General features: G+C 55.8%; 7 protein-coding genes across 7 annotated transcripts; 3 read left to right on the plus strand and 4 right to left on the minus strand.

Annotated features, from left to right (window-relative positions):
- Positions 1-171: 171 nt before the first annotated feature.
- Positions 172-916, minus strand: GLOTRDRAFT_76263 (cytochrome b5). Its single transcript, XM_007867963.1, has 3 exons — positions 646-916; positions 403-592; positions 172-348 (listed from the first exon to the last, which is right to left on the minus strand). Exons 1-3 carry the CDS (start codon positions 902-904, stop codon positions 285-287), a joined length of 513 nt encoding a protein of 170 aa, XP_007866154.1. The 5' UTR covers positions 905-916; the 3' UTR covers positions 172-284.
- Positions 917-1,307: 391 nt separating this feature from the next.
- Positions 1,308-2,267, minus strand: GLOTRDRAFT_138717 (uncharacterized protein; the record flags this gene model as incomplete). The annotated part of the gene is made up of 4 exons (XM_007867964.1): positions 1,996-2,267; positions 1,895-1,942; positions 1,529-1,846; positions 1,308-1,475 (listed from the first exon to the last, which is right to left on the minus strand). Exons 1-4 carry the CDS (start codon positions 2,017-2,019, stop codon positions 1,308-1,310), a joined length of 558 nt encoding a protein of 185 aa, XP_007866155.1. The 5' UTR covers positions 2,020-2,267.
- A 282-nt stretch (positions 2,268-2,549) lies between these two features.
- Positions 2,550-3,593, plus strand: GLOTRDRAFT_116116 (thymidylate synthase; the record flags this gene model as incomplete). Its single annotated transcript, XM_007867965.1, has 2 exons — positions 2,550-3,042; positions 3,095-3,593. The coding sequence occupies 2 exons, from the start codon at positions 2,550-2,552 to the stop codon at positions 3,499-3,501; spliced, it is 900 nt and encodes a 299-aa protein (XP_007866156.1). The 3' UTR covers positions 3,502-3,593.
- A 2,556-nt stretch (positions 3,594-6,149) lies between these two features.
- On the plus strand, positions 6,150-7,433 carry GLOTRDRAFT_22167 (uncharacterized protein; the record flags this gene model as incomplete). The annotated part of the gene is made up of 5 exons (XM_007867880.1): positions 6,150-6,196; positions 6,251-6,263; positions 6,314-6,484; positions 6,636-6,766; positions 6,833-7,433. Coding segments are annotated over 5 exons (963 nt in total), but the record flags the coding sequence as incomplete, so codon positions are not given.
- A 1,033-nt stretch (positions 7,434-8,466) lies between these two features.
- Positions 8,467-13,143, minus strand: GLOTRDRAFT_76269 (structural maintenance of chromosome protein 3; the record flags this gene model as incomplete). The annotated part of the gene is made up of 17 exons (XM_007867966.1): positions 8,467-8,667; positions 8,729-8,892; positions 8,945-8,987; positions 9,042-9,091; positions 9,144-9,228; positions 9,282-9,359; positions 9,410-9,706; positions 9,760-10,007; positions 10,069-10,267; positions 10,323-11,106; positions 11,162-11,301; positions 11,351-12,055; positions 12,104-12,478; positions 12,541-12,737; positions 12,800-12,904; positions 12,962-13,051; positions 13,104-13,143. 17 exons carry the CDS (start codon positions 13,141-13,143, stop codon positions 8,650-8,652), a joined length of 3,618 nt encoding a protein of 1,205 aa, XP_007866157.1. The 3' UTR covers positions 8,467-8,649.
- A 241-nt stretch (positions 13,144-13,384) lies between these two features.
- On the plus strand, positions 13,385-16,428 carry GLOTRDRAFT_138720 (Pkinase-domain-containing protein; the record flags this gene model as incomplete). Its single annotated transcript, XM_007867967.1, has 9 exons — positions 13,385-13,480; positions 13,531-13,601; positions 13,653-13,969; positions 14,019-14,110; positions 14,166-14,320; positions 14,377-14,455; positions 14,509-14,591; positions 14,646-15,121; positions 15,172-16,428. The coding sequence occupies 9 exons, from the start codon at positions 13,385-13,387 to the stop codon at positions 16,212-16,214; spliced, it is 2,412 nt and encodes an 803-aa protein (XP_007866158.1). The 3' UTR covers positions 16,215-16,428.
- A 5,565-nt stretch (positions 16,429-21,993) lies between these two features.
- GLOTRDRAFT_129278 (uncharacterized protein) lies at positions 21,994-23,158 on the minus strand (the record flags this gene model as incomplete). The annotated part of the gene is made up of 2 exons (XM_007867968.1): positions 21,994-22,205; positions 22,261-23,158. 2 exons carry the CDS (start codon positions 23,156-23,158, stop codon positions 21,994-21,996), a joined length of 1,110 nt encoding a protein of 369 aa, XP_007866159.1.
- Positions 23,159-23,902: the final 744 nt, after the last annotated feature.

Here is a 23,902-nt window from a genome sequence, read left to right on the forward strand (position 1 = left end):
CTGGATGATGAGCAGCTGGATGTCCTGCCTGCCGCTCAGGTTCTGCGCTGACGGAATAGCGTATGGAGGGAGCGGCCGCTTGCGCCATCCTTCAGGGAGGCTTCGCTGGGGCTGAGGGAGTGTGAGCGGCTTGCACGATAATAACAGCCATAAGGGTCAAGGAGCGGGAGGTGCGGAAACAAAACCGAGGCTGCATTAGGTCAGACGGAATAGCTGGATTAGGAAACGGTGGCTGCGACAGCACGGTCGAGGTACGAATACAAAGGACAGAGAGAGAGAGAATTCTACAACTTGGGCGCCACAGCCTCTGGCAGATCCACAACCTTCCCGACAATATTATACCGCTTCCTATGTGCACGTCAGCACGACACGCTCGCAGGGGACAATGACGCTGATACGCACGAGAAGAAGCTGTGCCAGTCGTCGAGGACCTTCATCTCGTTCTCGGGCAGGGCGCTGTAGTCCGGGACCGCGTCCTCCGCGTTGAGGCTCGACATGCCCAGGCCCCTGCTCCCGTCCTTGCCCGCGAAGATGTGGTACGACTTGCCCGGGCCGTACACGTCCTTCTTGTGCGTCACGTCGAAGACCGTGCCTGCCCCGCTGCTCAGGCGGTGGACACATTTAGGGTTAGGGGGAGGAGCGCACCTTTGATGGAGACGTAGATGGGCTTGGACGGGTCGGACCCGTCGAACGCTTTCAGCTGCTCGAGCGTGTACGGGTCGTCCTTCGGCGGTGCGAGGTCTTCGCGCGGCGGCTGCATGATCGTCTTTGGCTTCTCGTCGTCGCCTCGGGACTGCGGGGCGGCAGAGGCGTGTGCAGACGTAGTTTTGGAGAAGTGGCGGCGGAGGAGGAGGACCGGGAGGAGGAGTGCGAGCGCGATGGCGATCGCGCTGAGGGAAGCCATGGACCGGGAGTTGCCGCGCTGGCGTGCTGCTGCACTTGTGATTTCTCGAAGTGCTGGTGGCGGATCCGGACTGAGTAAGAGGTGTACCCAAGGGGTCTACCCTCTACACAGAGTGTATATACGTACAAACATGCCAGGTCGTGATACATGGATAGATAGATAAATATTGCTAGGGATACAGCCATAAATAATCACAAGATACATCAGCTCTGACCGCGCCCTGCACGGCAGACCTGAGACGTGATCGTCATAAATACCATAAATGTCGTGAACCATTATTCCAGTCGTGGAGGTCCGGGGTCTTGAATCGCATGCGTGATATAGATGGGTCGCCGCCGTGGAAATCGGAGGTAGCGACGCTCGCCCGACAGTCGTTTCATGGCGCGTCGTGTGCGTCACGTCGTTATGATATTCTTGACAACTCGGAGCGAATCCTGGCGCCGTAGACGTCGCACGTAGGAACTTGTCGATCTTCATCCTCTTCGACGCTCTCGGCGAAGTGATATCCTTTCTCCCAAAGGGAGTGGACGCTCAGCGGGAGCGCGGGGATAACCTTTCGGTCAACGAGAAGCTGGGGGAGGATATATCAGTGTTTTGTTCATACCGCTGGAGTATTCCCCTCACATTTATCGCATCGCACACCCACTGCCTCCCACCACCGCCGCCGCCGCTATCATACACCGGCACCTCCCTCGACAGGAGCATGGACAGCCCGACGCCGGTCACGTCCGGGTCGAGCTTGCACAGCAGCACCGCGGCGACCATCCTCTGGTCGTAGTTGACCACCTGCTTGCTCTCGCCCGCGCGGAAGCGCAGGGTCTGCACCTTTGCCGGGTCGGGCTTTTTCGGCGCGATGGTGAGCGCGGCGTGGAACTTGGCGTGGTCGGGCGAGCGGTAGAAGAGGAGGTATAGTCGGAGTTTGTTGCTCTGGCTGCTCTTCGGCTGGGTGCAAAGTGAGTGTGAGCGAGCGGAGGGTGGGGGCAGACGCACGGTGGGTCGGCCGGGCTGGCCTTGGAGCGTCATGACAGACATGTCGGGCTAGTCTAAGCTGAGCGGAGAGAATAAAATACGAGACAGGATGGCCCGCTAACCTGTCTATGTGCGCATCCATTCATACGGACGATCTTTAAAGACAAGCAATCCGCCTGCGCTCGCGGCACCGAGAGTGAGGTCGCCGCCGGGCTATTGTCGGGCGGCACGAGTTATGGTTGGCCGACGCCGAGCGCCAGGAGTCTATTGTCCGGTGGGATGTTGTCAAGGGAATGAGACAAAAGGTCTGCGAAAGGCGAGTGTCTCCGTGAGTGGAGTGCCGCCAACATTGTAGGTCCTTGTATCCCGATCCGAGTAAACTGGACCAGCAGACTCGGACGACGCTCTCAGCATGAACTATTTGACGGTGGCTGGCCATACGCCGCCTATCCGGCGATTTCCCCGAGGCTACACTCCCCGTTCCTGGCCAGAAATGCAAACAAAAGCAAGAGGAACTGCTGGTCCCGGTTTGTACAAAGAGGAATGCAGAGCGATCGCCACCGGATCGACAACAATACGTGGGAAATCGCGAAGAGTCACGTTCTGTCACGCGTCGCGCGTTCCATTAGCGTTTTCACTTGGACGCGTACCGCGACAGATGACGAAAATGTGTACGATGATACCACAGCACGAAGAAGAGCAGTACCTCAACCTCATAAAGTCCGTCATCGAGACCGGCGCACCGAGACCGGACCGAACCGGCACGGGCACGTACTCGCTCTTCGCGCCGCCGCCGCTGCGCTTCTCCCTCGCGGACAGCACCTTCCCCCTGCTCACCACCAAGCGCACCTTCCTCCGCGGCATCGTCGCCGAGCTTCTTTGGTTCATCAAGGGCAGCACCGACTCGCAGCTGCTCTCCGCGCAGGGCGTGAAGATCTGGGACGGAAACGGCTCGCAGGACTTCCTCGCGAAGCGCGGGCTCGGGCATCGGAGGGAGGGCGACCTGGGCCCCGTGTATGGCTTCCAGTGGCGGCATTTTGGGGCGCGGTATGCCGACTGCGATGCGGATTATAGCGGGCAGGGCGTGGACCAGCTCGCCGAGTGCATACGCAAGATCAAGGAGGACCCGACGGACCGACGTATCATCCTCAGCGCCTGGAATCCCGCGGGTGTGTTCAGCCCGTCTGTGATGCCTGCATGTCCACTCACGCCTTTCAATAGACATCCCGCTGATGGCCCTCCCGCCGTGCCACATGCTCTGCCAGTTCTACGTCCACCTCCCCCAGACCCCCGAGGACAAGCCCAAGCTCTCCTGCCTCATGTACCAGCGCTCCGCCGACCTCGGCCTCGGCATCCCCTTCAACATCGCCTCCTACGCCCTCCTCACGCACATGGTCGCCCACGTCACGCACACCGAGCCGCACGAGCTCGTCATCCAGCTCGGCGACGCGCACGTGTACAAGGACCACGTCGACGCGCTCAAGGTGCAGCTGGAACGCGAGCCGCGGCCGTTCCCGAAGCTGAGGTGGAGGAGGGAGGTGCAGAGTATAGATGATTTTGTAGCGGAGGATGTGATCGTGGAGGGCTACGATCCGTACCCGAGCATCGCGATGAAGATGAGTGTCTGAGTTGTATCGAGGTTTGTAGCGTTTACATATTGGTTTGAAGTCTTGCGATCGTGTATCGGTAGATGTGGTCATATAAATTGTTGGATCTCGAGACTATCGGTATTCGTGAGTGGGACCATGGATGGAACGTCTATTCCGTGTCGCGGCCATCTGCTTCCAAGCATACAAAGATCCCCTCTGACATTCGCTCCCGTATCGTACCAGCTGTCAGAGCATCCCATGATATCTGGTACTCCATCCCCATCTTCCCCGCTTGCCTCGCTTGCATCGAGCCTTCCTCCGCTACCATCTCCGCGCAATGCTGCCTCTCACACACCACGCGCGCCGCCAATCCCTCGTATATCTCACTGCCGAAGATCGTCCCTCAACCCCGCGTCCCGCCGTCTCCGCCATACCCGAGCAATCGTACCGGGGGAGGCCCAGGACTTGTGGACATCATGGGCTAGCGCTGATTAGGGCATGTAATATAGCGCAAGTCATCCCGCCCTGGGTCCACGTCCATGGCGAGTTTGGATCCCAGTTGTTAGATGCTGCTGATATACTAGACTCCGCGTACGGTGCGAACTCCGCCGCATCAAGCTCGTCGCAATCATCCTCGGAGCGTCAACCGCACTCGTACATCAGGTAAGTATTATGCTGTGCGGGCGGGACGCGTCGGCGGGGTACGCAGGCTGCGTTATATAACGCAAGATCTTCCTCCGTCCTTCGCGTTCTCATCATAGTAGGGATCGCAGCCGTTCACTTCTACGCCATTCGTGCAAGCTTTGGCGCACTGGCTGTCTCGATGGCGTTCAAGCGCGCGCATGAGGCCTGCGCGGGGGACGATATGGTTCTGTCACAACATCATCGGGGACTGCATGTATATCTACGACACCCCGCCGGACAAGAAGGGCGATCGGGTGTCTCGCAGCCATGGCTTCCTTCGTGTTGTTCAAAATGATGATTCTTGGCCACCCTGCGGTCGCTGGTGGCTCTAGATATCCATCGATGCTGAGCCAGGTTCTCAAATCGCTCCAGTGCAGATGGTCCGTGGTCTGCGTCGTGTCTCGTCAGATTATGCGCTCGTTCAACAAACCGTGCGTTGTTCATTGTAATCTGCTTGGCGCTTGGACGCCATGCCTGCCATAGCGCATGACTGTGCACTACGCCGCTCTCGAGCGACGAGTGTGTACGAGCCCCTCCGAAAGGCTCACACGCAGGCTCTCGGCAACCGCATTTTCTCTCTGGAATCCCCTTGCCCCCCTCTACCTCAGCCATGACCGGCTCGTCATTTACACCCACGCGATCTGGCGGGTTCTTAGCTGTCCCATTCGTCTCTCATTCACTCTACACTTTCTGACTTGCCGGAGCGTCTGCGAGCTCAGTCGGCGCTGCACTGCAACCCCAATTGACTGTGTTTCCTGCGAGCCCAGAACCTCTTCGCTCGATTGGCTCGTCTTGACTGCTCGCAATCACCACCCGCAGCGCTTGGCGACGGTCGATACACTCCCCCGGTACTCCCTTTCGTTGAATACAAACACAGCCAAAGTATTTTCCTGCTGCGTGCACATCATCCATGGACACCCGCGGAGGACTTGCCGACCTATACCCCGTCATAGGCTTCTGCGAGGCCGACGGTAGCGTCCACCGGCTCTACCTGGGCGCCGCCGGCGCGTAGATCTGTTGGGTGTGCGTCTACCTGAGACACGAACTCTAATTTCCGAGCTGAGTAAGACCAGGGGCCCGGTAACCGTGTCTCAAATTATGGCATGCTGGTGAGCAGAATCGTTCGCCATTGACGCGTATTCCAGGTGGATGACTCGACCCTCAGTAATGACGAGGTACGGGGGCCGTTCTCGGCCGGACTGACCTCAATATACAGCGAATTCCGAATTCTGTACCCCCAGAGTCGAAACTTGAAGCAAAGCCGCCCAACTTCCCCACAACTTTGGAGCCAACCGTCTCGTCCGGACGGTGTAGGATCTTTCTGGTCGTCTATTCCAAGGACTCCGTTACGAGCCCGCCCGGCCTTTACGCAAGCGCACGGTGATCTACGGTGAGAGCGTGAACGCGTCCCGGCGGGACGCGATTCGCCAAAGCGCGCTAAGTTGCTGAATAATCTGACATCATAGCTTTCTTTGGCATCAGGATTTCTAAGTTTGGTGGCGTGGCTGTGCGCATGCTCTCATTGGTTAGAACTTAATATTCGCGGTGAGTTGGGTGCAGTCGCCGAGACGCGGTTGGATCCTTGCACCAATGAATAAGCGCGTTTCGATGCTTCCCCGTCCGTACCAAGCGCTACGCTACATTGTCTGGACTTGCTAATACAGGTCACGATACCTGGTGAGTCAATACGCTTGCTTGGTACGATGATGACCCGCCTCGGCTTGCTCATTGCCAACGCATCGTGTAGTGGGGCGAGTAAGTGAACGGGCAATTGACTCGTCCCTTGGACGGCGGTTGAAACGTGCAATTCGGAAATGAAATTTGCTTGTGCAGAGCCGTTGTAGAGCAGATTGTATCAGAATACGCCATCAAATCACAATTGCAGGGCGAGACCACAGTATATAGGGCGCTGCTCTAAAGTTGACAGGTCAGTTAACTGTCATCGAAAGATCACAACAGCAAGTCTCATGGCTAACGCGAACGCCGAAACCTCTTCTCAGGGATCTTCTACTGCTCCGCTTCAGAGGGGGAAAGCCTGCTTGAATTGCAGGTAAGTACGAGTCACCTTCCTCTCCTCACCGCCATCTCACCTCTGGGATTAAAGGAAGCGTAAAATGGTTAGACTCTCTCTTATATGCTGTATTATCTTCACTGATTATCTCAAAAGAAATGCGACGGCGCTCGACCCGTCTGCGGTCAATGCGAGAGAGCCGGACGAGAGGAAGACTGCGAGTATGCAGACGGCGGACGCACTCGAACGCAAATGCTGCAGGACACGATCTCAGAGCTCGAGGCGCGCATTGAGGAACTTGAGAATCCGGGCCAGCCTTCAACGTCGGTGACCCTTCATGACCCTCATGCTCCTGGCGCTCGGGCTCATGTCGCTTCCAGTACTCAAGGGTTACGGATGGAAGCTACTGGTGGTGTCTTACCAGATGCAACGAGAGGTGAGGACCATCTGCTAATGGGCCGTTTATTTATTAACTGAGCTATGTCTTGCAGCTGCCGGGCAGTACCCTTACTATGCAGGGGTTAATCCACCCGCTGTGCAGGCAGGCGTCACTACTGGTTCAGGATGGTGGGATTACGACGAACCTCCCAGGCACATCGCCCGTTCTCTGTACGCCCCCTGACACGCAACAGACTCTAGTATTTCGAGATACTGACTTCTGAAACATTTTCCAAGTCTGGAAACCTTCCTTCCACACGCGACACAATTCGGATTCTTCCTGGATCCGCGCCGATTTATGAGCTCTACTGTGCTTGTGTCTACTCTGGGGCAAGAGAACCGCCCCCTCCCTGCTCTCATGACCGCCGTATACTTGGTAGGTATACGTCTCTCCCGGTCCGACGAAATCCGAGCCCGGGAGACGGTGTTCCTCGCTCGCGTCCGGAGCCAGCTTGGCCTCGTACTCTCAAATCTGCGCCCAAACCAAGTCATGCAGGCCGTTCAAGCAGAGGTGATCCTCGCACACTATCTCTTCTACACCGGAAGTATCGTAGAGGCAAGGTACCACACCAGCGCTGCGGTATCACTAACCATGGGTTACCGCCTCAATAAAATACACAGTCTGAACGACGTCGTACCCAATGAGTTCACACTTGCACTTCCCCCCGCGCAGGACGCTATTGAGGAGGGAGAGCGGATCAATGGGTTCTGGATGGTGCTGGTCATGGATAAAGCGTGGGCGGCAGCACTGAACTTGCCTTCGACGACCGGCACCGTAGAGAACGCTATATCACAGATAGATACTCCTTGGCCTTGGGAAGTTGCTGAATATGAAGAGGTCGGCACCTTTCTTGACTTGGTACTATGTCGGTCCTGACATCGTCTTTAGAATCTCGTGCCAGCAGGAGTACGATACTCTCGCACCATACAAAGGTTCCTCGAGGGGGACGTGAGTACACCAACCGGCGGCGGCTCTTCCTTGGCTTGTCTCACCCAAGCTGCTGTCCTCTTCGAACGGGCCTCTCAATTCACGTGGCGTCCCATCGGTAAGCGCATCTTCGCATACTCGTCACAGTCAAGCGCCTGGACATTGATTGCAGATGCTGCCGCGCAAACGGAATACTTAACCTTGGAGGCTCGTGCGGAAGAATTTGCCCGGACGATGTTCCCCTTAGACGCCCTACAGGCCTTGTCGATTGACCCTCGCTGCTGCTTGATGGCGCAGATTCTCGCTCAGCTCGCCATTGTTCGAGTGCACTCGCGCTTCATCACGGAGAACGGGGAATCATTTACCAAATGTCTGAATGCAGTGGAACGGGTCGCGTTAGCACTACAACGAGTCGACCTAGTACGACTACCCCCGGTTAGTGCACTTCTTGGGGTGAGCAGTAAATGTCAATGCCAACATGATGGAGCATGACTGACCACGGTTGAAGACATTGTGTTATCTGGCATGCCAGGACGTGATCCACTATATGGCGGTTATACCGACATTGCCTCCTCAGAGACGGCCTCAGGGATTCAGCCGAGATAGAGTTGTTGCCACGCTCACCACCATTCTCGCGGCTATGGAAGTATTCGGAGTAGGATGTCCGCTGACTAGTACGTGAACATCCCGACGCTGTGATTTCGAGGCGCGTACTAATGGTCCTTGCAGGGTCGCAGGTCATGGAGATTCGTACCGCATTTCCAGGAAATCCTTGAGGCATTCACTGGACGGAGAACTCACCCGACATATGTTCTCGAAAGGAGATACAGTGCTCTCCACAGCCTCGCCAGGGGCACATTCCACCCCCGTATTTATGTTTCATCTCAAGCGACCGTTTGCCTTGTTTTTTTGAATGGGGCAGGTCCTCTTGCTATAGAAGGATGGCTCCGGATCCGTGTGTGTTGTCTCAAATAAAAGTCGAGAAAGATTACAATTACAAGTAGATAGTCCTACTATACAACATGGGGTATAATGATACAGCTTCTATTAAATAGAGCAGCGACGAACACTGAACACCTAGATCCCAAGGGCAAGGTAAAACGCGGTAGAACGTAGCGTGACATGACTACTGAGCTTGGGCCTCCTGAAAAAGACGTCGCTAGTCAGCAGCGTTCGGAGTATCTAGCAAGTCGGTGGGTACCCACCTGCTCTACGAATTCCATTGCTTCTTCACGCTTGATGCTTCGTATTGAGCTGACCTTTTGGTTATTGAACAGCACGCCGTAAAATTTATCAGCGGTGACGAGCATCTCGGGCCTGAAGGTCGTCGTGATGAACTGGGCTGTCGACGCCAAAGATTGGATCATAGCTGTGGAGACGTTGTAATTAACTCAGTCATATAGGATGGCACAAGGACGTACACGCAACCGCAGTCCGGTATTGAGCATCAAGGTTAGCATCGATCTGCGAAGGTACCGTCAGATGATATACCGCCGCATGTGGGAGGACACAGCTAACCTCGTCGAAAAGATAGAAGGGTGCCGGGTCACACTTCTGAATAGCGAAGACTGCAGCCACGCACGGTCAGTACGGTGCGGGGGAGAGGCAATTCTGGCGCACCTGTCGCGAGCGCTACGAGAGACTTCTGCCCACCAGACAACTGCTGGATACGCAGACCTTCGTCGACTTTGGAATTGAAAGAGACCTGAACACATGACTTTAGACCGTGCCTTTCCGAGCGCACCATCAAAACCGTACCTTAATGGAGACACCTGTATAGTTATCAACGCTACTCTGCTGCGTGTCCTCGGCATCATCTTCAGCGCCATCTTCATCCTGCAATGACATGAGATAATCGGGCGCAGCACGAAAGCCAAGAGAAATACCCTATCGATGCGCCTTTGAATGATTAATTTACCCCGACCGGCCGGTACAAGTTGTTCAAATACTTCTTCAAAGTTGCTTGCCACTTGCTTGAACGTACGTTCTATGGCTTCGTCCTTGCGTTGATCAAGGACCTGTACCAGATCCTGGATGGACTCCGCTGACTTGTCCAAGTCTTCGCGTCTCTGAAGTAGCTGGTCACGTTGCTTTGTGAAGTTATTGTACTGCTCAAAAGCCTTCTTGTTCACATGAGCAAACTTCTTTAAGCCTTGGTTCACGGCGTGAAGTTTCTTGACAAGCTGGAGCAGGTCTTACGTGAGTGACGAGCTGGGAGTCAGTATGTCGGACGTACACGATCCAGCTTCTCATTGGTATATTTTTCGAACGCTTCTTCTGGCAAGACACCCAGGTCCCGGATATTGCGGTTGCATTCCTCTTTGCGCCCGATAAGCATCTGGCGTTTCGCGAGGTATCGCTCCGTGCTCTTCTGCTGCTTCGAGATGCCTTTACCGTCTTCTTGCTGTTGGCTTTGGACTTTTTCGAGGTCAGCTCGTAGCTTCTGTAGGCGTTTATTAAGCTCTTCCGCCTCTTTGTCGAGGTCTGGTGGTGGTGTGGGGGTTCAACTTTAATAATCCAAAGGACGAAGGAAGTTCGCACGAACCTTCAGTGCGCTTCACCAGACTGTCGATGGAAGCATTCAGAGCGCGCAATTCTCGCTCCCGCGCGTGGAGGTTGTCTGCCGAAGACTCGACCCCTAGGTCCGCATCACCATGCAACTGAAGCTTCTCCCTCAGCTCCTCCCTTCGCCTGCGTAACTTCTCCTCGAGTTCAATCTCGATAAGCTCCTTACTGCTCCCAAGCTAAGAAGGATCAATCAATCGAATCCAAAGGTAAAAATGTGTAATGTCTACTGACCGTGCTTCGCTCTTTCTTCAAGTCCGCCAGTCGCTTTTGGCGAACCTCGACCTCTTTGACAAGGGAAGCGATCACCTCCTCCTCTTCATCGGTCAAACCTGCCGCCATCGGGCTGGCCAACTCAGCCCTATACCCATCTAGCTTCGCCTGCAGACCAGTCAGCTCTGTGACCCCATCTTCGATTTCACTCTCGAGTTTGGTCGCCCGCTCCGCGAGCCTCCTCTTCTCTTGACTCAGAGCGGCCAGTTCACTCGCCAGGGCCTCCCTCGCCTCCCTCGCCTGAGTGTGCTGATTCTGCAGTACCTGTATTCTGCCCCACATTTGCGTAATCTGCTGGTCGAGCTGCAAAATCGTCGCCCGGACCTCCTTGGAGCGCTTATCGTGGGTTTCGAACTTGCCCCTCCACTCCGTGACACTCTTGATGGCTTCGATGCGAGACCGGCGCACGTCGTGGTACCCGCCCGTCAGAGCACCCTTGCGATCGACCTTGTCTCCGTCCAGAGTGATAGTGTTGATGTTGTGGCTCTTGACGTACGCCGCCGCGATGGTGAGGTCGCGGCAGACGCACGTCTTCCCAAACACCTGCTGGAAGGCCTTCTCGTAGGCGCTGTCGTATCGGAGCTTCTCGATGAGCGGGATCGCATCCTGCGCGCTGGGCAGTGGTGGGTTCTTCGGCTTGAGACGGTTGAGGGGCATGAACGTGACTCGACCGGTCTTCTCGCGGAGCATTATGTCGAGGACCTTTGACGCAGTGGCGTCGCTGTCGACTACGACGTGAAACAAACTGCGAGGACGTCAGCTTTGATTCAGCGAACACCGAGCATCTGGTGTCTGCTCACCTGTTGCCAGCAGTCAGCTCTACGGCGGTATTGAGCTTGTCGTCCGGGATATCGAAAAGGCGGTACAGCGGGCCATGGACGCCGTCCAGACCATGCCTCTCCGCGATCCTATCTATGGCACGCAGTCCCATCCCGGTGTCCTGAGGTCTCAGTCAGTGCGATCGTACATCGCAAGCAAAAGACAATTACCTTGTCCATCATACTCGCAAGGTCCCGCTCCGCCGACCTCAGCTCCTCCTGTGCGTGCCGGAGGAGCGTCTCGAGCTTAGTATCCTCTCGCCAAAGCTCTTTCCGCCGCTCCACAAGGTCCCCATGTTGATCCTTGAGCTTACCGATCTCCCCTTCGAGCTCGACCGTGCGCCGTCTGCCATCCTCGACGCGCTCCTGCGCCGCTTGCGCCCGCGCCTCGACTTCCTGCATGGACTGCTGCACCGCCGCAAGGCCCGCGCGGGACGCCTCGAGCGCTGCCTCGTGCGTCCGGCGGTAGTTGTCGATCGACGCGATGTCTTTCTTGAGGAACGCGTCCCGCTCGGCTTTCGTCCTGAAGCGATTCAACCGGCCACGCTTCGCGTTGAGCGCGTCGAGCTTCGTGCGCGCCTCGTCGAATAGGCGCTTCTCGTGGCGCTCTTGCTCCTTCTTTTCCTCCCACCGCGGGACGAGGGACGCGAGCGCCTCTTCCTTCTGCGCGATGAGCGCCTCGATGCGGGCGAGCTCCTCTTCGGTCTCTTCCTTTTTGCCGCCGGAAGACTCGGAGGCGGTGCGAAGGTCTTCGACGACGCACTCGAGCTCGGTGCGTGCGCGGTAGAGGTCGTTCAGCTCCGACTGTACGCCCTGACGGGTGAGGGTCACGGTAGAGAGCGTGTGCTTTGCTTCTGACATCTCTCGCTCGATATTCTATGGAGCAGATCAGCAGGCGCTCGGGCGAATAGGGACGATACACACCTTTATTTCTTTCTCCCGGACATTGAACTGCTCCCGGCGCTGATTGGCGCCGTGCACCTCCGCCTTGCGCTCCTCCTCGATCTCCTCGAGCGCCTCGGCAACCTCCTCGAGCTCGCGCTGGTAGACCGCGTACTCGAGGCAGCGCCGCTCCTTGTCTTTTTCCTGGAACTCCTTCAGCTCCTCCTTCTCCTCCTCGAGCTCGGTCAGGCGGGAGTTGATGTAGTCGAGGAGCTCGGAGATCTTGGAGCGCTTGGCGTCGGTCTCGGCCATGATGCGCAGGGACTCGGTGCGCCGCTGCTCGTAGACTTTGGTGCCGGCGACTTCTTTGAGGAGGGCGAGGCGCTCGTGGTCTTTTGCATTCGTCAGTGCAGTTATCTGTGGCGGATAGATGCGGAATGAGTAGGGTGTATGGTGAGTGAGAGAGAAGCGAATCTTACCCGGCCCTGGGGCACGATGTAGTAGGGGTTGGACTTGCTGAAGCCGGCGCTCTCGAGAAGATTCATGACGTCCGCCTTGCTGACGCTTTTCTTGTCCAAGCTGTACTCGTCTTTCTTCAGACCGATCGTACGCCGGATGATGACCTCTTCTCTGCCGGTGGGGAAGCGGTTGTCACTGTTGTCAAATACGATCTCGACTGAATGGAGTACATGAATGGGTCACGTCGGTAGGTTTGATGGGATGGAACGGACTACGGACCGTACGCGGAAAGAGTGGTAGTTGTAGAAACGCCCTCGTGAAGTAGTGACTGACGCTCCTCCCTTGACATGGATGTGTACGCATCCGAGAGCACAAACCGAATCGCTGCACACCCACACGGACGTTGTAAATTGCACAGATGGGGCAGGACGCAAGACTCACCAGCAAAAAAGTTACTCTTTCCCGACCCATTTCGTCCGACCACGACGTTGTGCCTCGGAGAGAACGGCTCTATCTGCGTCTGGTCTCGATCTAAACGGAAGCTCAGCTGAGACTGAATCGGCGAAAACAGAGAAAATCGCACAAGACTTGAATCCCTGGATTGTCAGGGTTTTGATATACATCGCTGCAGCGTCCAGCCACCCGAGCGCGTCGCAGTGCAATGAAGGGTTACGCGTGACGCCTCGCGACAGCGCGTTCGGTGACGGCGATCACGGCCACGTGATTTGCGCGTTCGGGAGCACGCGTGACTTTGTGAAACATTCCCGCCATCCGCGATCAACAACGCCGCACACAGCTGCGAGACCCGCGGCAACTTTCTTTATACCTTTTCTCAAGCGGATACCCTGGCGACCCCGACAAACGATGGCGTCGCATTTGGACCTCTACGAAAGCCTGGATATCATCGGCAATGGCTCGTTTGGAATCATCCGGAAAGTCAAGCGCAAGTCGGACGGCATGGTGCGTGTTGTGGCATCGACTCTCTGCGGCCTGAGCTGACTCGCGAGCAGATCTTTGCAAGGAAAGAGCTCAAGTTCGAGCGCATGAGCGAGCGTGATAAGAAGCAAATCGTCGCAGAAGTGTGAGTCGCTCCTGTCTCCTTTCCGTCTACTCAGCTCGAGCACGCCTCCAGCAACATCCTCAAGGACCTCCACCACGAGCACATCGTCCGCTACCACGACCGCTACATCGACCACGACTCCGGCATCCTCTACATCCTCATGGAGTACTGCTCCGGCGGCGACCTCTCCACTGTCATCAAGCAGGCCGTCAAGCAGAACCGATCCATCCCCGAAGACACGATATGGAGCTACTTTATGCAGATCCTGCGCGCGCTGCATTACTGCCACCACCCGAATGGACACGGCCGCGCCAGCAGCGGCGGCCCCGCGGAGGACGGGAGGGAGCGGAGACCGCAGATTCTGCATCGGGACTTGAAGCCGGATAATGGTACGTCATGTTGACTCCCGCAGCACTGTTGATATAAACGTGGCCACAGTCTTTCTTTCCGAGATGAACACCGTGAAGCTGGGCGACTTTGGCCTGGCAAAAGCCCTCGCGCAGCCCAGCTTTGCGAATACCTACGTGGGCGTGCGTCTCTTACTTACATCACGTTCTTTATCTTCGTTCTCACTCTCCGCCCCAGACTCCCTACTACATGTCCCCCGAGCTCATGCAAGAACGCGCCTACGACTCCAAATCCGACATCTGGTCCCTCGGCTGCCTCATCTTCGAACTCTGCGCCCTCCACCCTCCCTTCCACGAAGCCAAGACCCACGCCGAACTCAGTGTATGCATCAGGTGGGTGTGCCAGTGGCCTTGAGCGGGGTACGAGGCTCACTCAAGTACCCTTGCAGAAACGGTCGTATCCCGCCACTACCCCGACAGTACAGCCCCGCGTTGACGCAGGTCGTCAAGGCCATGCTCACGCTGAACGTAAGTGCGGCGCACTATCGTGTGAGGGACACGAGCTGATACGAACCCTACAGCCCGCGATGCGCCCCTCCGCCGCCCAACTCCTGCAACACGAACGTATCGACTTTGCGCTCAAAGTCTCCGAGACCGAAAAGATGTACGTGTCCCACCTTCTCATTTGCGCTCTCCACTCACCTCCTATTCTTTGTAGGATCGCCCAAATAAAAATGCATAAGGCCTCCGCCGCAGCCAAGGAGCGCGAAGTCTACGCCCGCGAAGCCCTGCTCAAAGAGCGCGAATCCAAACTCGCGCAGAAGGACGCCGAGCTCGCCCGTGCCCAGAGCGCCGTCGCTGCCGCCGTCCGCGAGGCCGTTGCGAAGCGCGAGGAGGAGCTGCGCGCGCTCGTGCTAAAGCGCGAGGTCGAGGTCGCGGAGAAGATGCAGAAGCGCGAGGAGGAGATCATGGGCGCCATCCGCCGGAGGCAGGAGGAGATCAATGAGGCGTGGCGCGCGCGGGAGGCGCAGATCCGGCAGGAGGCGGCGCAAGCTGTTGAGGAGAGGATGAGGTGGATGGCGGAGCGGGAGAAGGAGCTCAGGGAGGAGAAGGAGCGCCTCGCGGGCATTCGGGAGGAGCTGGAGGGCAGGATCAAGGCGCTGGAGGAGAGGGACCGGACGAAGACAAGGAAAGGTGAGCTCGGTTACGTTACGGTTCGTGGATGGGGTCTCATGAACGTACAGAGCGCCGCGATAAGACACCGTTCGAGGAGGTCAAGAACATCCTCGCGCCATTGTCGCGTCTGCCGCAGCACGAAGACCGCACCCCAATGCGCGACGCGTACTGGCACGAATTCCCGCCCATCGAGACGCCCGTCAGTCAGTCCACCAAAATCCTCCCCGAAAACTCCCTCCTCGAAGACTTTGCTCCCCCTTCGGCGATGAAGGGCGTCATCCTCACCGAGACCGGTCAGCCCATCGCCACGCCTGCGCCCTCCGAGCTTGCGAAGCTGTTCGTCCAGAGTCCAAAGGTCGGGCTCAACTTCAGCCAGATCTTCGACGGCGACGACGACTCCGACTCGGACGGTACGGTGCACGGTGGCGACATCCAGGTGCATGTGGACTCCGAGGAGAGCGAAGCGGAGGCAGACGACGAGCCGATGTCGCCGTCCGCCAGGCGGGAGAGCGCGCGCAGGGAGAGTGCAGCTAGGATAAGCCCGTGCAGCTCTACCGAGACACTGGCTGCCCCGCCTACGAGACTTCGCAGGCCGTCGATACGCAGGTCCACGCTCACCCCAGCAAACTTCCCGCCCGTCTCGTCAAACACTACCGGGGCGATCAACTCGGCTACCTCCTCGACATGCACCGTCGTCCCCGCCTCCACGTCCGAACCGGCACTACCCACGAAGAGAAGTAACGACCCGCCGACGACACGCGTACGCACGATCTCACGAACGACGTCTTCACCGCCCCAGTATGACTTTTCCGACGAAGAGAATCTTCCTAGTCCATTCCTTAAGAAGACAGAGAAGGACCGGGGAGCCATCACCCGAGCGGTCTCGAGCTCCGCCGCACTCGCAGCGCCTAAGCTCAAGGTCACCTCGAGTCGGCGACAGAGCAACAATTTGCTCCGCGTCGCCACGGTAAACTTAGCCCAAGCTGCGGGCGGAAAAGGCGCAGGTCCGACGACACTGAAGAAGCAGCCGAGTACGAGCGCGATCAGACCGTCGCTCGCTAGCGCACGGAGAGCGGGAGAGGAGGCGCGGAGAGCTCTGCATCGGTCATGACGAGGATTATACATGTTTGTTTGGACCGTTCTCTGTTATGTTCCACATACGTTGTGTTTGTTTTTGCCCGTTTATTGCCTTGAGTGGCTCGGCTGTGTGGCTGTTAGACTGAATGGCTATCATTGTATATCTACAGCATTGTTTTCCTCTCTGTACTTACATTAATCAGCATGAGCGAAGAACCTCATATATATCCGCCTCTGTTTTACTGGTGTGTCGTTGATGGTTGGTCACTGCATTTGCCGCAATTTAGCTGGAGCAGTACTAATGTGGTTGGCAGTGCCGTGCCACCCTGCCATGCCAGCTGCCGGCAGTGGCAATGCCGGCTGGCAGGCCCAAAGGGCTCTGGCAGGATGTGGCAGGATGTGGCAGGAAATAAAGAAAATACCAGTATTTACTTGATTTTCCCCATAGCTTGGGGGGGGGGGCATATGATGGGTTACACTGGACAATAAAGCGATGAGCCTTAGGTGCTCACCCATGCCCGGCCATAGCACCCCCTAGCACCCCTTAGGGTTATGAGACCACCTAGGGTCGAAAAGCAACCCTAGGGCCCTGGGGAGCCACCCTAGGGGGAGGGAGAGACAGCAAGGGTTGGCACAACCCTGGTTGGTGAGTGGCCAAGGGTTGGCGTGCAGCATCCAAACCAGGCTCTGAGGACATGGCTAGTGTAAGTAAGTCTGCCTCCTCGCTCTGACACCTTGGCTGTCCTTCCTGGAAGGCCGGCGGGGAGGGGCCTCGCGTGGCACAGTGGAGACAAATTGTCTTTCCCACCCCATGACTCATTCCCATCCCTAGTAAACTGATGCAATGTGGCATGCATGAGGCTTTGCGGCCTGATTTTACAATTGCTATATTGCATGTGAGTAAGGTCAAGGTGATACGGGGAAGACCTCAAAGGAAGGGGAAGCAGTTCAGAGGAGCTGCCTTTTTTGGGGTGGGAAAGATAATTCATCTTCACCGTAGCAGCTGTGCCAGCACCATCTTGTGTCTCCCGGGTGTCCCTCCTGGAAGGCCAGCGGGGGAACAGCCTTGCCCGGAAGCTGCAGCATGAGAGTCAACAGGGTTAGGGTTAGGGAGGCACTCGACGACGAGCGCAGCGAGTCGGAGAGTGACTAGAGTAAGCGAAACTAGCAGACAACGGGCTAGTTCTCTGGGGAACTAAGCCTCTACCCGTTTCGCATTTTATGCTCTTCAGGTCTGCGTAGTATTTTGAAATTTGACGGGCCGCTAAGTCAGTGTGCACGACTAAGCGGAAGTACTTCCCGTAGCTCCGAGCCGATGCCGTCGGCTGCCGAGCAGCCGAGGAACAATGGCCCTACCTTTCTGGGACATTTCAAATTGCGGAGAAACTTTACCTCTGTAATTCTTCGAAAGGGATTGGTTGTTCTAAATAAAACCTTGTACGCGTCAGCGATACTGTGCGAACGGCATACCGGCACGGTTAAGTTCCGGGTTCATGTGATATCGGCTTGCCATGCCGACTCCGAGGTTTCCCCTTGCCGGGAACCACATGATGATGCCGCCAAGGCATTCTTTGATTGATGATGTCACCCGCCCCGCGAACCACGGAGTCCGCAGTAGCCGATCAGAAAGGTTACCAACCTCCCATTTAAGGAAGGCCACGGCCCGCACACCACGCGAGCTTGTGTTCGGTTTTATCCGACCAGCCACGGCAGTCTCCGCAGCCACGTGGGGTGGACTCCCACGAGTCACGTGACCATTGCAACGAAACCAGGAAGGAGTTGCCAAGCCGCCCACATTGGAGCAGCCCTCGACTGGGACCCCACTTCCAGAAGAGTTACGGCTTTACCTAGTTAAGTCGCGCAAGTCACACGACACCGCGAGAGTGGATGACATATCGCACGGCGAATACCTTGTCCAATATGGTGGACGGTTAAGGTTTGGGTTAGGGTTCCGTTAGGGTTAGGGTTAGGGAGGCACTCGACGACGAGCGCAGCGAGTCGGAGAGTGACTAGAGTTAGCGAAACTAGCAGACAACGGGCTAGTTCTCTGGGGAACTAAGCCTCTACCCGTTTCGCATTTTATGCTCTTCAGGTCTGCGTAGTATTTTGAAATTTGATGGGCCGCTAAGTCAGTGTGCACGACTAAGCGGAAGTACTTCCCGTAGCTCCGAGCCGATGCCGTCGGCTGCCGAGCAGCCGAGGAACAATGGCCCTACCTTTCTGGGACATTTCAAATTACGGAGAAACTTTACCTCTGTAATTCTTCGAAAGGGATTGGTTGTTCTAAATAAAACCTTGTACGCGTCAGCGATACTGTGCGAACGGCATACCGGCACGGTTAAGTTCCGGGTTCATGTGATATCGGCTTGCCATGCCGACTCCGAGGTTTCCCCTTGCCGGGAACCACATGATGATGCCGCCAAAGTATTCTTTGATTGATGATGTCACCCGCCCCGCGAACCACGGAGTCCGCAGTAGCCGATCAGAACGGTTACCAACCTCCCAATTAAGGAAGGCCACGGCCCGCACACCATGCGAGCTTGTGTTCGGCTTTATCCGACCAGCCACGGCCGTCTCCGCAGCCACGTGGGGTGGACTCCCACGAGTCACGTGACTATTGCAACGAAACCAGGAAGGAGTTGCCAAGCCGCCCACATTGGAGCAGCCCTCGACTGGGACCCCACTTCCAGAAGAGTTACGGCTTTACCTAGTTAAGTCGCGCAAGTCACACGACACCGCGAGAATGGATGACATATCGCACGGCGAATACCTTGTCCAATATGGTGGACGGGTAAGGTTTGGGTTAGGGTTCCGTTAGGGTTCGGGTTAGGCTACCACCACCAACGGTTTAGAACGTTAATCAGAGCTTCCACGATTAAGTGGAGAGTGCTTACGTTAGGGTTAGGGTCCGGGTTAGGGTAAGGGTTCTAACCATGCGGTCGATGAGCCGCCTGTTCGTGTACAGAACGTAAGACTTACAGGGTTTCCTTGAGTCCATCGATTTTTATTATCACCACAGAGTGAGATGACTATACTTTGAGAATGTAGACTGGGTCAATGCCCCATCTGCAAAGACCAGGTCAACAACTGTGCTCAGAGAACCGAGGCCTTACGACCAAACGTAAGCCACCGGATTGTCTTAGGCTGACAGAGCCGGGTTGCTGAGTAGGTCCTGATCTACTTAACCACCTAGTCGCACCGAAGTGGCCAGGGGGTGCTTATATCCTGCGGCTACCTGTACGAGAGCCGGCCCGCGGCTCAGCACAGTAAACACACGCGATCACAGGTTTCATACCATTGTTCGAACACGATTCAGGAGCGACAATCGCCATCCTAATCAAAGCGTCCGAGGTAAAGACGATCAGTCTCAGGGTCTCGAGTAGGGCCGCGAAAATTACCTTGCTCAATGCGGTACCGATCAAACGCGTTCATTCCGCGTAATCGTTCATCCTCATCGGCGGGTTGATTTCCTTGAGCTGAGGTACCCTCGCCAACATCCATACGGATGTCGTCGATTCTTGGTAGTACATTTTGCACTACAGGTACCTCGCGGTCCATCTGCTTCAACACAATCTTTTTCCAAAGAGTTGTTAAGTCAAAGAGGTTCTTCGTTCTCTTACGAGATACGATGACTCTTCTATCTAGAAATTGGGGGGCTATCCTCCGCAAATCCACAAACTCGATTGGGACTAAGGTTTCAGAGATCGTACCACCTCCAACCGCAGTCAGAGGCGCACTCTCAATGTCCCCATAGTCTTCGTGCTTGGGCGCGGCAAAGTCGGGATCGAACTGCAAGGAATCGGCACGCCTGTACCATTCCTTGAGATAGCCGAGGATTGTGTCTCCTAGCTCTGTGGCGTTGAAGTAATTCCATGCCGGGTTAAATACTGACTTAAGAACGAGGACCTCTCCTTCAAGGGCTGTGTCCTCCGGCGATTTCACACGAAGCCGGTCTTTCCAACGGTCGACGGCATGTTTCTTAAGCCAGTTCATAACCAGGTCCTCAGGATAACCACGCGTTATATACAGGGATACCAAATCCTGCAACGCTTTCCCATACAGCTCCGGAGAGCTGCTCAAGGTGGCTAAACGAGACATCTCGCCAATGAACGTACCGCGTTTGACGTCCAAAGGATGATTCGAGATCCATGGAACACGTTCAAGGTGGTTCCGCGGCTTGCGATATGGCATATGTTGAAGTCGATTAGACTCGTCCAGAAAAATCAACATGTCCAGAAAAACGCAAGACTGGGATGACGCGGACCACTCAATCCTACAGTTATCGAATTTAACTTTATTTCCATGTGCTAACGCCTCCTGCTCAGAATTGGCGTAGCAAAAATAGAAAATATCATCGATATAACGACCGTAATAAGGGACATCAGGGTCGTCCAGGATACCACTTTTCCTCTCGTAATTCCATCCGAAGAGGTTCGCCAAGTCTGGCGAGTCGCTGACACCCATTGCGACACCACCAGCTTGACGGTATATTTGATCCTGAAACCGTAGGATAAGATCGCTGTTGCCTAAATTAAGGCATTCTCGGAAGAACTCAAAATACCGCTTGGTACACTCGGGATGGCCTATAAAGTTCCCGTCAGGTCCACGCTTAGGTAAATAGTCCGAAGGAGGAATCATACCCCCACAGTAATGCTCTACAAACATCTCGAGAACGATACCGAGACACTTGCCAAGTGGAATGTTGGGGTAGAATGCCACGACGTCCCCTGTTACCAGGTAGAGACGTCGTTTCGGGTTGAGTTTGGGAGCGATCTCACTCAATTTTATTGCCAAGTCTTTGGTTCCTCGAATGAGGCATGGCACCGAGTCTAATATCGGTTTGAGTTTTTTAGAGACAAATTTGGCAGCCGGATTTTGTATCGCACTATGACAAGGTACAATTGGCCGCATTTTAACCGGCTCCTTATGTATTTTGGGGATACCGTAAAATTCGGGGATAGTGCCCATGAGCGTTTTAAGGCTCGTGGGGACACGCTTCCATTCAGGAATTTCGTGCCGATAGCCTAGAGCATATCCGAAATACTCGGCTAACTGCCTTGCTTCGATTAGGTTAGGAATAGAAAACATTCCGTCACATAATTCGAGCATTTTGTCTCGCTGTTTAAGCAGGATACGCCCAGCGTGGATGTCTGTAATTGGAATATAATTATTCCGATCCGCTAGGAGGTCCTGTGATTTTTCAATGATCCACTCGCGTTTAGAGACCGCTAAACCGAGGTTCTTGTCAGTCATTGTAACGACGTAGTCGTTTTTGACAAGGAACTCATGGAGTTCTTTAGAAGAGGGCCTAAACGCACGACGAAGGTCGTTGGTATCAGCCCACTCCCGCTCTGTCGGGCACTTGGCGATCGATTCGTTTACGAAGCGCCTGCCTCGACTTATGGCTTCTTCCATGAATGACGGTAACTTAGGAGGTTGTTTTTCTTCTTTTTCTTTCGATACCTCGTAGTCTGGATCATAAAAATCTGGCTTTCCATTCGTCTCACAGAGAAAAAATATTCTCCACCGGAAACGTCGTTCAAAGTCGTTCCAGGCGGTCTTAAAGAGTGAGCTTCGGAGCGGTTGAAAGAGTAAGTACCGCAAGCCGAGTGAAAGCTGCATAGCTATTTCAAGGGGCACAACAACGCCCGGTGACAGATGTATATGCGCTGCGAATCGGTTTTCGCTCAAACGTGCAAGAGGGGTATTCGCAAGTATACATTGTGCTGCCAACGGAAAGGGGACATCTAACAGTACATCCGGAATAGCACCAGGTCCATTACAAACAAATCGTAACTGTCCGACAAGGTAAACTAATTCTTTTTGCCTTTGCCTTTCCCTTTCCCCTTCGGAGGTCGACCGCCCGTACTCATACGAGCGCTCTTCTTCTGCCTCTTGGCGGCGTTCTTGACGACGTCCACGCGAGCTTGACGGGACGGCAGGGGAACGACTCGCTTCCCGTCTTGGACGGGGAGGCCAGACTTCTTGTTGGGCGCCTTGCCCTTCTTCGAGGAGGATCCGGATCCTGGAAGAAATAGATTGGTTAGACGATTCTGCAGAGGTACCATCAAACCATCTACCTTGAGAGTTAGCAAGGCGCTTGTCGATCTTCTTTTGGAGGGCGGAAAACCGAGAGTCGATCATCGACTGTACGGAGGCGGAGGGTGAAATCGACTTGACAGCGTCCTGCACTGCCTTGGTCCCATCGCCGTCGACGTGCATGGCGTCGACCCGCTTGTGTAGCTCCTTTTTCTTCTTCTCCTTCTCTGCCTTGAGAGAGGACCGCGTCTGGACGAGGATGCGGATGCGGTGAGCGTACACAGTGAGGTCGTGGAGAACATCTTCGTAGATTTTCTTCGCGACCGGGTTAAGCGTCCAGGTTTGCACTATCGCCCCCTGTTCATTGGACGTAAAAACAGGGGACTGCGAGGCCTTTTCGATGACCTCGGTCCAGTGCCTCTTGACGAGCGGAGAGAGCTTGTCGAAGAGTCCTTGGGCGCTAAGCGCCTCCGCTTGGAACTTCAGTTCGTCGCCAACGATCCGAAGCTGTGCATCGAACTCCTCCACCTTGAAAGCATGGTGGCGGCGATCGATGAGTTTGAGGGTGTTGTACCGCTCCTCATCCCCCGCCTTAGGAACGTGTCCTTCGGGCGGCACAGGTTGCTGCATAATGGCCGCAGCGAACTCCTTCGAAGCCTGATAGGTTGCCACCTTCAGACCTGCGATGTGCGGAGGGAACTTACCGTCCTTCTTGAGCGTGTCCCAACGCTCACGTTTGGCCAGATTGGCCTGGTACTTCTCCTCGAGGCTGGCAACCTCAAGGAGAGGTCCACGAAGGACGGAGCGATAGACGCCGGGGATGGCGTTTATCACTTCCTCCACGGTCGTCGCACAGTATAGCACCGCGTGACGAGCCGCCGCCTCTCGTTCTCCGAGAGGCGCTAGGGAGTTTTGGGGGTGGACGTCGTCCACTTCCATCGCACCAGGCCCGGCTGGTTGGCCGAGCGTGGCAGATATGCCCTACCCATATGGAACGGACGGTAGGCCGGCCTACCGTCCGTCGCGGGAAATACTTCCTTTTCGGCCCTTCTGACTATCTGGCAGGGGGTTTACGCACCTCCCAGTCAACATTGAAACACCCGCCGGGACCCCCCTCCCCCCCTGCGGCCGCCTGCGGGCGCTTGTGTGCGGACGGCCTGCAACCCGCGACGGCAGGGGCTGGAATCGCTCCCCTCTCTCTGCTCTTTGTTGCAGCACCCTATTTCCACCCTTGTGAGCCTCTTTGCTTAGGCACCGCAGCCGCCAGACCCTCCCATTCAGCCTCCACCGATCTCCCTTGCTGGCACGGACATCGACGGTGGGGGCTGAAAGGGGTCAAATCTCTCCCCCGTTGCATGCATCCCCCCTTCTGAAGCTCCCTGAGTCTATCTCGGTAGGCACCCAACCCGCCAAACCCCATCGCTCGTGCTCCAGCGTGCTCCACCTGGGGCTCAGTGGGTCATGCAGGCTTGGAATTCACCGACAGACTCTGCACGTCTTGGACACACCCAAGGGCACCTCTGAAGTGAGGTTTGATCAGCCACCGCACCTTTCCCATGCCACAGTTGAGTTTCTACAGAATTACTATTATTCTGAGATAAACATCAGGAGGGATCGGACAGCTGGTGCTTAGCCAGTACTCAGTCCGCTGGTGTCAGGGATGATTCTACACCCTCATTCAAG

The sequence above is a fragment of the Gloeophyllum trabeum genome (assembly GCF_000344685.1).
Source record: "Gloeophyllum trabeum ATCC 11539 unplaced genomic scaffold GLOTRscaffold_00007, whole genome shotgun sequence".
NCBI lineage: Eukaryota > Fungi > Basidiomycota > Agaricomycetes > Gloeophyllales > Gloeophyllaceae > Gloeophyllum > Gloeophyllum trabeum.

Coding starts and splice junctions, on each gene's coding strand:
- GLOTRDRAFT_76263 (XM_007867963.1), bottom strand. CDS start 904: ATGGCTTCCCTCAGCGCGATCGCCATCGCGCTCGCACTCCTCCTCCCG. Junction 593..645: donor CATCTACGTCTCCATCAAAG/GTGCGCTCCTCC, acceptor GCAGCGGGGCAG/GCACGGTCTTCGACGTGACG. Junction 349..402: donor GACTGGCACAGCTTCTTCTC/GTGCGTATCAGC, acceptor ACGTGCACATAG/GAAGCGGTATAATATTGTCG.